Source organism: Gobio gobio (assembly GCF_949357685.1).
Source record: "Gobio gobio genome assembly, chromosome: 21".
Classification (NCBI taxonomy): Eukaryota; Metazoa; Chordata; class Actinopteri; order Cypriniformes; family Gobionidae; genus Gobio; species Gobio gobio.
In genome coordinates, this window is record NC_137117.1 from 24,882,133 (window position 1) to 24,895,859 (window position 13,727).

Genomic DNA, 13,727 nt, shown 5'->3' on the forward strand with positions numbered 1-13,727 from the left:
TCATCCATCATCTTCCTTTTCCTTGGGCTCTTTCTTTTCTGTCCCCACAGTGTGGAGGGCATATGGCTCAGCCAATTGAATCTTGGACATCTTTAGGTTGCAGCTCATATGCATCATGTTGTCTGTCTGCTGGTCTTGAGCTCCCAGTCTTTGTGTGGGGTTTGAGCCTTTGCTCAGGGCTGGTGTAGACAATGACCTGATAGCACTTCTCACCGGCTGTGGAGGCACGTTGAGGTTGGATATCACTGCAGGTTGCTGCCAGGTGCACTTGCTGAGCTGCAACTCCACACGTGCACGGACAGGTCTGGGCTGGTATGGTCGAGGCTGATTTGTTTCATGAGCTTTGGATGTCAGAGGTTTCTGGGATATAGCTGCTGAATGGCGTTTGGTCATTGGTAACTCCACAGGCTGCTGTGAGGTATTGGACAAAACAGAGGAAGAGTGGATGGCGGTGGAAGGGAAAGGAAATTTGGCTTGAGTTTCAGAACACTTGCTGCCCCTATTGGTTGATTTCCCTGTTTGTGTTTCTAAGGCAACAGTTTTGCCTGTGTTATTGTGGGTGGAGCTGCTCTTCATGTGGAGGGTCGAGAAGGGCCCAGTGGTTTTGTGCCTCTGTTTTGTTGTGACTGCAGTCTCACCACCACCATACAGCAATAGAAACTCTCTTTGACTGTTCAGTGGAAGCAGTTCCAGTCCACAGCAAGACTTATTGAAGATTTCCAAAGAGAGGTCTGAAATGAAAGGATGTCACATCGATAAAAAGTGTTGTCACACATTTTTTATAATGTACCATTGCAAGCAATACATTTTCACAGCTTTCTCATAAACTAGAACAAGGTTTTTATCTCATTTAAAATGGCATGAAATTTCACACTGTTGATGCATTGCATTTTAAAGTGCACCAATTATGTTTTTCGAATATTCCCTTTCAAAAATAAGAAGAAGAACACAGGATTCTGTAGCCCCGCCCACCGACTTGTGCCTGACATGTTATAGATAAATAACATCGGCCTATACGTGGAGCTAAACCGGATCAAACTTCCAAGCAATAAACATGCCGCATAAGCTTCATTCGGATTCCAATATTATGAATGCATGAACATTATTTTTAATGAATATCCAGCTCACGGGGGGAAGACATTGCACGTTTGTTCCTTCACTTCACCACGGAATTCATTAGTAAACAAGAGACTGGATTTGCAGACAGGATGAGATTACATGAATGAATGAAGTAACACGTATGTGAGTAAAAAAGTTTTTTTTTTTAAATATATATGTGATAGTATTGCATTGTTATAGATCATTTGATATCTATTGATTATGTGTATGTGTGTAATTGAACATAACTTAGCATGCTGTCACTGGCAGGAGAATCCTTTATTTGAGGTGTTGTTGGTTCATTGCGATTCGTGATCAGATCAGGGCTCGCAAAGCCCAACGTCCCTGGGCTATGTGTTTTCCACACGGGCTACCAAAATGTATCACCGGCCCTTCCTATCATCTTAAATAGTGAAATAACATTCCTTTCTTGATGTGCGTTGTTCACTCTCTTGACTTGATATTTGAAGGAAATATACAATCGTGGAAGTTTTGATTATGCTGATTTGTCTGACTCTGCAGTGAGGCTCGTGCATGCGTGCGTGCGTGTGTTAGTGATTCGTGGTTATATCCACCGATCGGGTGGGCCAAGTAATAAAAAATAACATTCCAATCAATCGCGGGTGGATGAGAGATAAATCATTGTGTTTGTTTGATAAAGACATTTTGCGAGCCCTGTGCGACGAATAATTCCAGTTGCCGTTTTCCCACACGCTTTCAAAACATTTCCCAAATGTACAGAACGGGGAGCTGAAGCTCATTATAATATGCTAATCTTATCCAATCATAGCAGTGGGCGTTTACTTCCAAGTCTTCAGTGCAGCACGCCCATAAAAACCAACCGTTCCATGAGAGAGGCTCAAAACCAGGGTAGAAAATAGCCTATTACTTATTCATTATGATGTTTTTGAATGTAAAAACCACACGGACGTCATAAGTTGACCTCAGACAACAGTATAAAAAAATTTAAACAGCCAGTTCATGACCCAGTTAAAGGGTTAGTTCACCCAAAAATGAAAATTCTGTCATTAATTACTCACCCTCATGTCGTTCGACACCCGTAAGACCTCCGTTCATATTCGGAACACAAATGAAGATATTTTAGTTGAAAGCTGATGGCTGAGAAAGGCTTCTGATAGGCCTCCATTGGCATTCAGTACATTAATCCTCCCAAGACCCATAAAAGGCACTTAAAACGTCGTTACAAAGTCCATCTCACCACAGTGGCTCTACAATAACTTTACGATGCGACGACAATAGTTTTTGTGCGCAAAAAAAATCAAAATAACACCTTTATCCATTTACATTACATTTACATTTAGTCATTTAGCAGAAGCTTTTATCCAAAGCTACTTACAAATGAGGGCAATAGAAGCAGCTAGAGCAGTCGAAGGGCAACAATATCAGCAATATGTAAGTGCTGTAACAAGTCTCAGTTAGTCTAGCACAGAACAGAATGTTTTTTTTTTGTTTTGTTTTTAAATAAATTAGACAGACAGACAATGAATAGAATGACAAGTGTTATTCTCGATCGGTCAGGTGTTGCTGGAAAAGATGTGTCTTTAGACGTTTTTTGAAAATGGCTCCGTTCCGAATATGAACGGAGGTCTTACGGGTGTCGAACGACATGAGGGTGAGTAATTAATGACAGAATTTTCATTTTTGGGTGAACTAACCCTTTAAGAAGCCTCCAGACTGAGCTGAAGTTCAGTTATAGTAATGAGCGTTTAGCTTCAGAAAAACTCACTGTAAGCGGTAGACCAATCACAACAGACTGTGCCATCTGGCCAATCAGAGCAGAGCAGTTGGCTCACAGAAAGGAAGGATTTAGAGAGACTGATTCATCCCCCGAGTCGTTGGAGAATCATTGAAAAGTATGGTGGTGCAAATGTATATTATGGGAAAATGAAAGTTTATTGACCTTTGATGCATGTAAACCTGTTGTAGGAGACCTCCAAAACAAAATTAGGAGCCTTTAAAATAGCATAATAGGGGCACTTTAAAACACATTTGTTTGCACATAATTGATGTAAATGTGGTTTAAACTGTCTGAATATGTATGTATGTGTTAAATATTTTAATGCATACTGAGTTATTTTTAGTGAATATAGCTCACCAAGTGTCTCAGTGACTGTTTGCGGTATCACATCTTTCAGTACTTCACAGTTTGTATGCAGGGCAGGGTTACAGTTCATCTCTAGCAGCCAGACCTGCCCAAAACAAGCAGACCACAATCGAGTGACTTCTCAGGTACAAAAATAAAACAAGCTCTTTTCTCACGGTGACCATAATTCTGTAATGAAAACATTTTGTAGTTAAGCAGTCAAAATGTGTATATATATATATATATATACACATATATATATATATATATATATATATATATATATATATATATATATATATATATACATATATACATATATACATATACATATATACATATATATATATATATATACATATATACATATATATATACATATATATATATATATATACATATATACATATATATATATATATATATATATATATATATATATATATATATATATATATATATATATATATATATATATATATATATATATATACATATATATATATATATATATATATATATACATATATATACATATATATATATATATATATATATATATATATATATATATATATATATATATATATATATATATATATATATATATATATACACTAACACATTACAGTTTACTTTCTGAGACACTTTCACCAGTAGATGGCAGTCTTACCCTACTCAAATTGCTCTATTCATTTTACAGTAAATATGTAAAAGCATATTTCCACAAATATGTACAAGCACGTTTTTTTTTTGTGGCCAGTGCAGAGGAAACATATGACAAGAGTACACACTGACACTGAGTGTAAAACACATGTACACATCTCACTGAGGCAGAAACCATGTTAAGTATTGAATATTTCAATGCAAGGGTTTTAAGGCACTGTTATAGTCATTTTTTTTTATGCTGTGTAATATCTTCCGATGTAAATGTTGTCGGTTGTTATGTGTGGATCCATAATGATCTGGTAACCTGGAGACCGTGCCTGGCCTGGGGAACGCATGTTTACGCTGACTGTACAAGGGTTGCCTGGCAACTGCTTGGCAGGGATTGAATTTAGGATGCTCCATAGGGGGACAACTGGCCTCTGAACATCATGTTTCCAGAGATTCATGCCAGCATTAGAAAAATGTATCATAATTGTCTTGAAGAAACTAAAGAGGATTAGATTACAGAAGAGATAAATAAAGACTTTATGTTTGTAATGCGTCTTAGCACATTTGGTGGATAATTCTAAAACTAATCCCCTGTGTCTGACTCCGTTAAGCCTCCGCACACACACACACACACACACACACACACACACACACACACACACACACACACACACACACACACACACACACACACACACACACACACACACACACACACACACACACACACACACACACACACACACACACACACACACACACACACACACACACACACACACACACACACACAGGTCTGGTTTACTATCTTTGTGTGGACTCTCCATAGACGTAATGGTTTTTATACTGTACAAACTGTATATTCTATCCCCTTACACTAACCCTACCCCTAAACCTACCTATCACAGAAAACGTTCTGCATTTTTACATTTTCCAAAAAAACGAATTCTGACTGATTTATAAGCTTGTTTCCTCATGGGGAGTCCCCATGAGTCAGTGTGCATTCAGGTTGAAGTCTTCACCGGGATAGAAAAACGTAACACACACACACACACACACACACACACACACACACACACACACACACACACACACACACACACACACACACACACACACACACACACACACACACACACACACACACACACACACACACACACACACACACACACACACACACACACACACACACACACACACACACACACACACACACACACACACACACACACACACACACACACACACACACACACACACACACACACACACACACACACACACACACACACACAGTTCTCAAACACACACACACACACACACACACACACACACCCTTGAAGTCCCTATAAACACTCCTTTTTGTCTCACCTTGAAATCCTCATCAATCAAGAAGTCACATCCAATTAGGTCAAAGTATCCAAGCTTGCAGTCCAGCTTGGCTTTGACAGCTTGAAAGCACTGCATGATGATATGTTGCATCCTTTTCTGCAGATTGACAAAACATTTAGTTAGAACGCAGTTTAGTTATTGAAATCTCAAATGAAATGTTGTTGCTCTGAGTTCATATTCGCCTGTCAAAAATATTATTTTGTTTTGAGCTCCAAGATAAAATACTGCCCTTAATTCACCACATCTTCATTTTCCTATTCAGTTTCATCTTTCTCAATAAATTTGATGAGCTTCCCTTTTAATATTTCATATACTCCCAAAACCATTGTTACCATGACAACGGGACATCTGCATCCTTTCAAGTAGTTTGAATAAATCTAGTCATTGCTTTACAAGATACATGTAGACCTTCCTATTAAATCAGCTTAACACATATTTTCACTTCATCTTTTTGATTATCACTTATATACAGATATGATTTTCTTATATACTGAGAAAAAAAGTATTTGAACACCCTGCTATTTTGCAAGTTCTCCCACTTAGAAATCACGGAGGGGTCTGAAATTGTCATCGTAGGTGCATGTCCACTGTGAGAGACATAATCTAAAAAAAAAAAATCCAGAAATCACAATGTATGATTTTTTTAAACTATTTATTTGTATGATACAGCTGCAAATAAGAATTTGAACACCTGTCTATCAGCTAGAATTCTGACCCTCAAAGACCTGTTAGTCTGCCTTTAAAATGTCCACCTCCACTCCATTTATTATCATAAATTAGATGCACTTGTTTGAGGTTGTTAGCTGCATAAAGACACCTGTCCACCGCATACAATCAGTAAGAATCCAACTACTAACATGGCCAAGACCCCAAGAGCTGTCCAAAGACACTAGAGACAAAATTGTACACCTCCACAAGGCTGGAAAGGGCTACGGGGAAATTGCCAAGCAGCTTGGTGAAAAAAGGTCCACTGTTGGAGCAATCATTAGAAAATGGAAGAAGCTAAACATGACTGTCAATCTCCCTCGGACTGGGGCTCCATGCAAGATCTCACCTCGTGGGGTCTCAATGATCCCAAGAAAGGTGAGAAATCAGCCCAGAACTACACGGGAGGAGCTGGTCAATGACCTGAAAAGAGCTGGGACCACCGTTTCCAAGGTTACTGTTGGTAATACACTAAGACGTCATGGTTTGAAATCATGCATGGCACGGAAGGTTCCCCTGCTTAAACCAGCACATGTCCAGGCCCGTCTTAAGTTTGCCAATGACCATTTGGATGATCCAGAGGAGTCATGGGAGAAAGTCATGTGGTCAGATGAGACCAAAATATAACTTTTTGGTCATAATTCCACTAAACGTGTTTGGAGGAAGAAGAATGATGAGTACCATCCCAAGAACACCATACCTACTGTGAAGCATGCTTTGGGGGTGTTTTTCTGCACATGGGACAGGGCGACTGCACTGTATTAAGGAGAGGATGACCGGGGCCATGTATTGCGAGATTTTGGGGAACAACCTCTTTCCCTCAGTTAGAGCATTGAAGATGGGTCGAGGCTGGGTCTTCCAACATGATAATGACCCGAAGCACACAGCCAGGATAACCAAGGAGTGGCTCTGTAAGAAGCATATCAAGGTTATGGCGTGGCCTAGCCAGTCTCCAGACCTAAACCCAATAGAGAATCTTTGGAGGGAGCTCAAACTCTGTGTTTCTCAGCGACAGGCCAGAAACCTGACTGATCTAGAGAAGATCTGTGTGGAGGAGTGGGCAAAATCCCTCCTGCAGTGTGTGCAAACCTGGTGAAAAACTACAGGAAAAGTTTGACCTCTGTAATTGCAAACAAAGGCTACTGTACCAAATATTAACATTGATTTTCTCAGGTGTTCAAATACTTATTTGCAGCTGTATCATACAAATAAATAGTTAAAAAATCATACATTGTGATTTCTGGATTTTTTTTTTTAGATTATGTCTCTCACAGTGAACATGCACCTACGATGACAATTTCAGACCCCTCCCAGGGTGTTCAAATACTCATTTTCCTCAAATCTATATAAATGTTTTGAGGATATTGCCTTTTTGATGAGAAAAATAAAATATCAAACTCACTGCGAAAGGACCCAGAGCCCAATCTTTGGGCAGACCCTGTGAAAGCATGTATGTCTCATTAATGTATGCATTGAAACGCTCCATGGACCAAACGGTCTCCTCTTTTAGCAGGCTGTAGAGAGGATTTTTCTTCTGCATGTACTGCAACAAAGGACATATTGTAGTATCTTATAGCCTAAAAACAAGCATATCGATATTAGCATTAATAAGGCTTTTAAATATACACACTGTCTTACTTGATTGGTCAAGTGGGCTGTGATATTGTCAGAGTTGGGGTCATAAAGGTTACATGTCAATCGGACATAACCATGGCGGAAAAACACCATGTACGGCGAGGTGCAAGCAATTAGAAAGTATGACCGCACATCAAATTTCCGGCCTTTTAGAAGCAAAGGGTTCTGGATGTACCTTAAAATAATCAGAAGGGCATAGAAAAATTCATTTGTACAGATTAAGTTTTCTCATTTTAACATGAATATGTATCAGGTATTTATTAATAATTTAATAAATATACATTTAATTAGTATGTATTCTAATATTTATTTATTTACTATTGTGTTAATTTTGTGCATCCTTTATTATAGAGGCAAATTTTAATGAATTGCTCGCCATGCTGTTCTAACAATAGTAGATACGTAGGCCCTGTCCCAAATGGCACACTACATATGCATATTGCGGTCAGGTGTCCCAAATGTCATTTTTTAGGTTTCAGAAGGATGATAGCGAGCACCCCCTTTGCAGTCAGTATGCGCCCTTGATGCGCACTTTTGCCGAGCCTGCACTGAAGAATGCATTCGGAATGCAATGATTAGATGAAAATATTTGGTCCTGAGACTTCTACAGAAGATATATGTTTTTTTTTTATATTTACCATCTATTATTGATGAGCTATCAGGATATGAAGAGAGTTTCAAACAGTATAACAAAAAGTGTTTATTAAAAAACACTACCTTTAAATTCCTGAAGAAATGAGAAAACCTTTCACAGGTGAAACTGTGCTGGTTTGTGTTTTTATTAATCCAATATTACAGGTTTTTAAACTATTTAAAAACTTTTTAATGTTGTGTTAGCTAACACCATTGTCTTGATAATTGTGTTAGTTAAGCAAAATCACCTGATGAAATCTATTTCAGATATTCATACATGCATATAACTACGGTTGCAGGCCTTCAGTCAACTCTTGAATGTTCACGGACTGGCTTTAAGTGTTCCACTATGGGGGACAGCTTACGTATACTGGCCCATAGAAAAAGCTGCTAATGAGGCATCTGTGTATATATAGCTATGGTTCTAACAACCTCAATAATAAAAGAATAGTCTTTGCAGATTCGCCGAGATAGCATGACAGAAACTAACCCTGATCACTGGCTCCCTGCTGAGTAGAAGATGCATGTTAGCTTACTCTGTGGCACAACTACTGTATTTTGTAATGTTGACTGATTTCTGAATGAAAAAATGAGCAAGTAGACATCAAGCTGTTTTTAATTTATGCCTGTGGTGTTGACCATGAATTTTCAGCAGGATTATAGGACACCGAGGCCATGATTCACAGCTTGATTACATATAATTAGAACATGTGATCTTTTGAAATTGTCAGCTTTACTCACCGTTGAACAATCAGAGCTTGTGGCATATTGAAAGGCGACTTCCTGTTGGACTGCTTCTCTATTGTGTTCTGCAGTCGTTCTCTGAATGCCGTGATGTCTTCTGGCATCCTCAGTAGAAAAATACCACGGCCCTGATTAAGGCCTGACGGCTTACAGATCCACATGCTGGATTTATCATTGCATATCCCTAAAGGCCACATCAATTTTACATTCATTAGACTCTCAGTGATTATGAAGTACTGAATATATGGTTTCAACAGTATATCTTTAACTTCTGTTTCTGTCTGTATCTATATAAAACAGTCGTGCCTTTAAAGTAAGCCTCTCTCTCATCCTTCATATCCATACGGAAAGTGACAGGAAAAAAGTCCTCCAGCTTCATCCTCCTGCAACATGTAAACAATTTTTGTATGCGGATGCGGCAGTTAGAAAAGAATATTTCAGTGATAACACATAGTAAAGTAAATATGGCTGATATTCTGACAACGCTATCAAAGATTTTAATTTTTAACCTGTTTCCACATCGATAGTTAACCTTGCTGCTGACTCTGTCATACTCCCGTAGGCTGTTCAGAAGGCCAATCTTAGTGGTCAGGACCTTATTATTGGGTATCTGGTAAAGCAACTGTCCACCTGTAAGGAAATAAACAGACAAAGTGTAGAATGTTTCGTTTATGATTGCTGTGATCTTGACAATGAAATGTAGATCACCTGCTTTGAAGCCGTTGTAGGTAGCAGGTGATTTAGTTTCACACCACTTGAGCTTGTAGTCCGTCCTGGTCTTGTCATATATGCGCTGCCAGCCTCGACCCTCACAATATGAAACAACTCTAAATATCAGATCAAACCAATTCTCAAGAAGTGGCAAATCTGTTTATTTCTATATTTATCATAAGCCACTGGTATGTCTATGTATTGATTATATGGTTGTAGGCCTCTCAAGGACCTACTCCAAACTAAAGGCCAAAGAAATACCAGTGTGTCCACACTTAATTTACTCAAGTTGAACTGATTTCTGCAAATCATGTATAACACATGACAAATCATGCACTATAAAACAATATAAAAAAATAAATAAATAAAAAATGTTTATTCATTAATGAATCTATCAAAAGTATCCCATGCAAAACACTTTGGTCAAATGTTTTTTATTCACTCACATGGTGGCCCCATTGCTCCCCCCAAAGTAGAAGAAGGGTCCAGGGCCCCGTGGATTTTCAGGCCGCTTGTCTCTGTCCCTCTCAACAAATGAGTCGCTCACTGAACATTTACATACACAAAGAAATACAAACTAAGTGAACTTAGCTTTCTAAATGAATAAAAATAAAACATGGACTATATTTTACGTTATTTATCGAGACATACAATGTAAAAATTTGGAGGAAAATTGGTAATGATCCTCACGTAAGAATTGTGAGTGTCATACAGTGCGTCGGCTGGGGGCGGATCAGAGTTGGACTAGTGGGAGACACCTGATCCGATGAAGTGTTTAATTAATCTCACCTCCTCTTCCTGACCCGCGAATGCACGCCTGACTAGACTTAACCCTGTATCATGATGTCTAGTTTGTTTGCTGGCACTGAGCCCTTTTACAGAATGCTGATTAACTGCAACTACTGTGGTGTATCAGTACCAATACTACAGTACATTAAAAAACTGTTAAAAAATGGTTTATTCATGAATACATCTATCAAAAATATCCCATCTAAAACACCTTGGTCAAAGGGTGTTTTATTCAGAATGTTATGATTTATTTGTATAATAATAATAATAATAATAATAATGCTAATGACAAAGCTAACAACAATAATTATTATATCATAAGTAAAATAATGGTAAATATTAAATATAAGACCATATATATTGTGTTAGGCAATCTTTCACTTATTAAATAAGTAGATATAAAGAAATGAACGGCTTAAAATGTATTTATGTAAAAGTCTTCAGTCATATCAGGAATATTATGGCATTTTTAACTGGATATGTTTCAAATCGTATCAATACTACAGTATATTAAATTTAGTGACATTAGTTTTATGAAAATTATTATCAGAAGTATTATGACTTTTTCTTTTATCTCAAGCATTAGATATTTCACAAGCATAGCAACTTATTTTTATAATAATAATTATTTTAAAATATATTATTATTATTATTCATAATAATAAATCATTTTTATACTTATTACAATTATAATTATTGCAAATATGAATTATAAGACTATTCCAAGTTACAGTTAAAAAGTGTTTTATAGGAGCACTCAGTATCTTTTCCTTATTAAACAAGTTATAGATAAAAATAAATGAATGATACTTATAATGTATTTATTTAAAAGATGTCATATAAGTAACTTAATAAAAGCATTTTTCTTTTATGTACTTGTCGCCTCATGGGGGCAGCCATGTTGAGATCAGCCAGACACTGCTCACTGTATCCTCTTATTAATAGACAACATTTGCTCATTGAACAAATGAATCACTGCTGACCGCTAATAGTGCATTGACATCTAAAGTAAGTAATGGAAGGAAAGTAATAAACAAACGGCAATACAGAATTTATGAATGTCTATCCATCTACAAAAACACTAATACTCTTACACACCTGACGGGGCTGCATCTGGATATTTTACTCTGTGCATCTGAGCGGCCCGTCTTCTTCTCCTTGTCTCCTTGTTTTTCTCCTTCTGCATTTCAGCTCCATTCACATGTTGTAGCAACACAACCTCCACCCCAGCACTCAGCGGGCTGCCCTTCTCCTCCTCGCCTGATTGGCCCTGGCCGCTCATCGCCTTCTGTGTGTCCTGTCTCTGTCCAGCACCTGGCTCTCCTCTGTGCTGACGGGGCTCAACCCAGCTCTCAGATGACATCACGGTCACTCCCCCCAACCAGGCCAGATCTATGGGGGGAAAAAAGGATTTTGTGCCCGACTGACCTCTGTAGAGCCAGTGATCCAGAAAACAGCAACATCAGATATGCATGGCTACATTTCAACTTGGTATTTATTGGTCACTGAAATTGCTTGAGAAAATAACCTTGAAACTGCAGTACCAAAGAAGGATTTGAGCACTAACACTTATTTTAGCAAAACAATTCATTGATTTTTATGATTTTTTTTACACATTCAATTAAAAAATGCAGAAAAAACTAGAGAGAACATCATGTCAAGACACATTACATACTATTTAGCATTTTAGCAATGACGGATTAGCTTAGCAGCTACTTTGAATTTAGGAAATACAATTTTGAATAAACTTACACTGATTTTGGAGATCACAAAATGTTCCGTTCTTGTTTTAAAAAGTTGCTGTCTCCGTTTGGAACATCTAAACTAGCCGTGATTGTACGATACGGCAGTCAAACATTGTTTTTTTCAGTCCATGTACTCAAAAGTCTTTTGGAGCATGCTAACTCAAACTTCCAGGCCAATGTAAACAACTGCTTGTTACCTAGGACATGGTTGTCTTAGCAACAGCTACTACTGGAGGCTAGAATCTCAGAACAAAAGAATCACTCCAGGAAATGATTCTCAGTGTTTCCAACCTAACACCATTCATTATTAATTGTCTTACAGATTACTGTTTTGGCATTACAGTAATGTGAGAATGCATGTTCAACCTCAATGAATGGTGTGCACTGATGCCGTTTGTTTTATCTCTTTTAAGCTATTGTGTTAAATTAGGTGTGAAAACATTTTAGCCATATTGGTTAACACAAAACAAATTATGTTGTATGTTATTCTATGACATGAAATATCCTGATTTCAAAATGGACCAATGTCCCATAAAAAGACAATGGCTTTTGCTCAGCTTATATCGAGGCCTATCTGTCTCTTTATGTTTTTTTTCCAGGATTGCGTTGTCATGAACAACACAAAAGTAAAACGTCAAACAAAGAACAAAACCTCAATAAATATCAAGCACAAACACACCTGTCTCTATGCAGTTACCTTAATAATAAAGATAGACGCTATAACAGACCCTCTTATTCACATTCTAATTGTGCGTATAACCATATTGTGTTGCATGAGACAACACGTATTTGATCTATATTTGCACTCAAGTCTGAGTCCAGTACTACAATGCCTCTCTTTAACCTTTTTGTAGTTCAACACAGTTTTTACATGGCAAACATATCATGAATATACATGAATTTTAGAATGTGATAATCTTAATTTACTTTAGTGACATAGAACATCATAAAGTTACTATATTTAAAATGTATGTAACTGTAAATGTCAATTTATTTCCAGGTTTAAATTCGATTTTCAGCGTGGTCTGGGCAACATGATCGACTGGGAGATTTGAACCTCAGTTTATATAGATCATGTGAATGCACATACTACGGTGGCCCAGTAGTGCACAACACAACGAAATTTAAAAAGCATACATAAGTTCACAACACAACAAAATAAATCCACAACACAACGGAATGAAACCACAACACAACGAAATCAAGCCACAACACAAAGAAAAATCCACAACACAACGAAATCAAGCCACAACACAACGAAAAATCCACAACACAACGAAATAGCCACAACAAAACGGAAATGCTCCCAACCACTCGGGGGCACTCGGAGCGCTGTAAAGTTGCCACTGTTCTATAGAGTTGGCAATCTTACAAAGAAATCAATACCACAATTAGTTTCAACAGTATGTAGGCTAACCATTGTTTATCTATATGAAATATTAATTTTAAATCACATCACCTACATGCATTATAGCTGCATATTTATGCTCGAGAATGCTTTGACCCGATAC

General features: G+C 37.6%; 1 protein-coding gene across 1 annotated transcript; it reads right to left on the reverse strand.

Moving 5' to 3' along the window:
• ttll10 (tubulin tyrosine ligase-like family, member 10) lies at window positions 1–11,812 on the reverse strand (the record flags this gene model as incomplete). Its single annotated transcript, XM_079802040.1, has 11 exons — window positions 11,570–11,812; window positions 10,129–10,228; window positions 9,680–9,798; window positions 9,481–9,601; window positions 9,278–9,354; window positions 8,969–9,155; window positions 7,598–7,769; window positions 7,362–7,502; window positions 5,234–5,350; window positions 3,215–3,308; window positions 1–731 (listed from the first exon to the last, which is right to left on the reverse strand). The coding sequence occupies exons 1-11, from the start codon at window positions 11,751–11,753 to the stop codon at window positions 1–3; spliced, it is 2,043 nt and encodes a 680-aa protein (XP_079658166.1). The 5' UTR covers window positions 11,754–11,812.
• Between the last annotated feature and the right edge of the window lie 1,915 nt (window positions 11,813–13,727).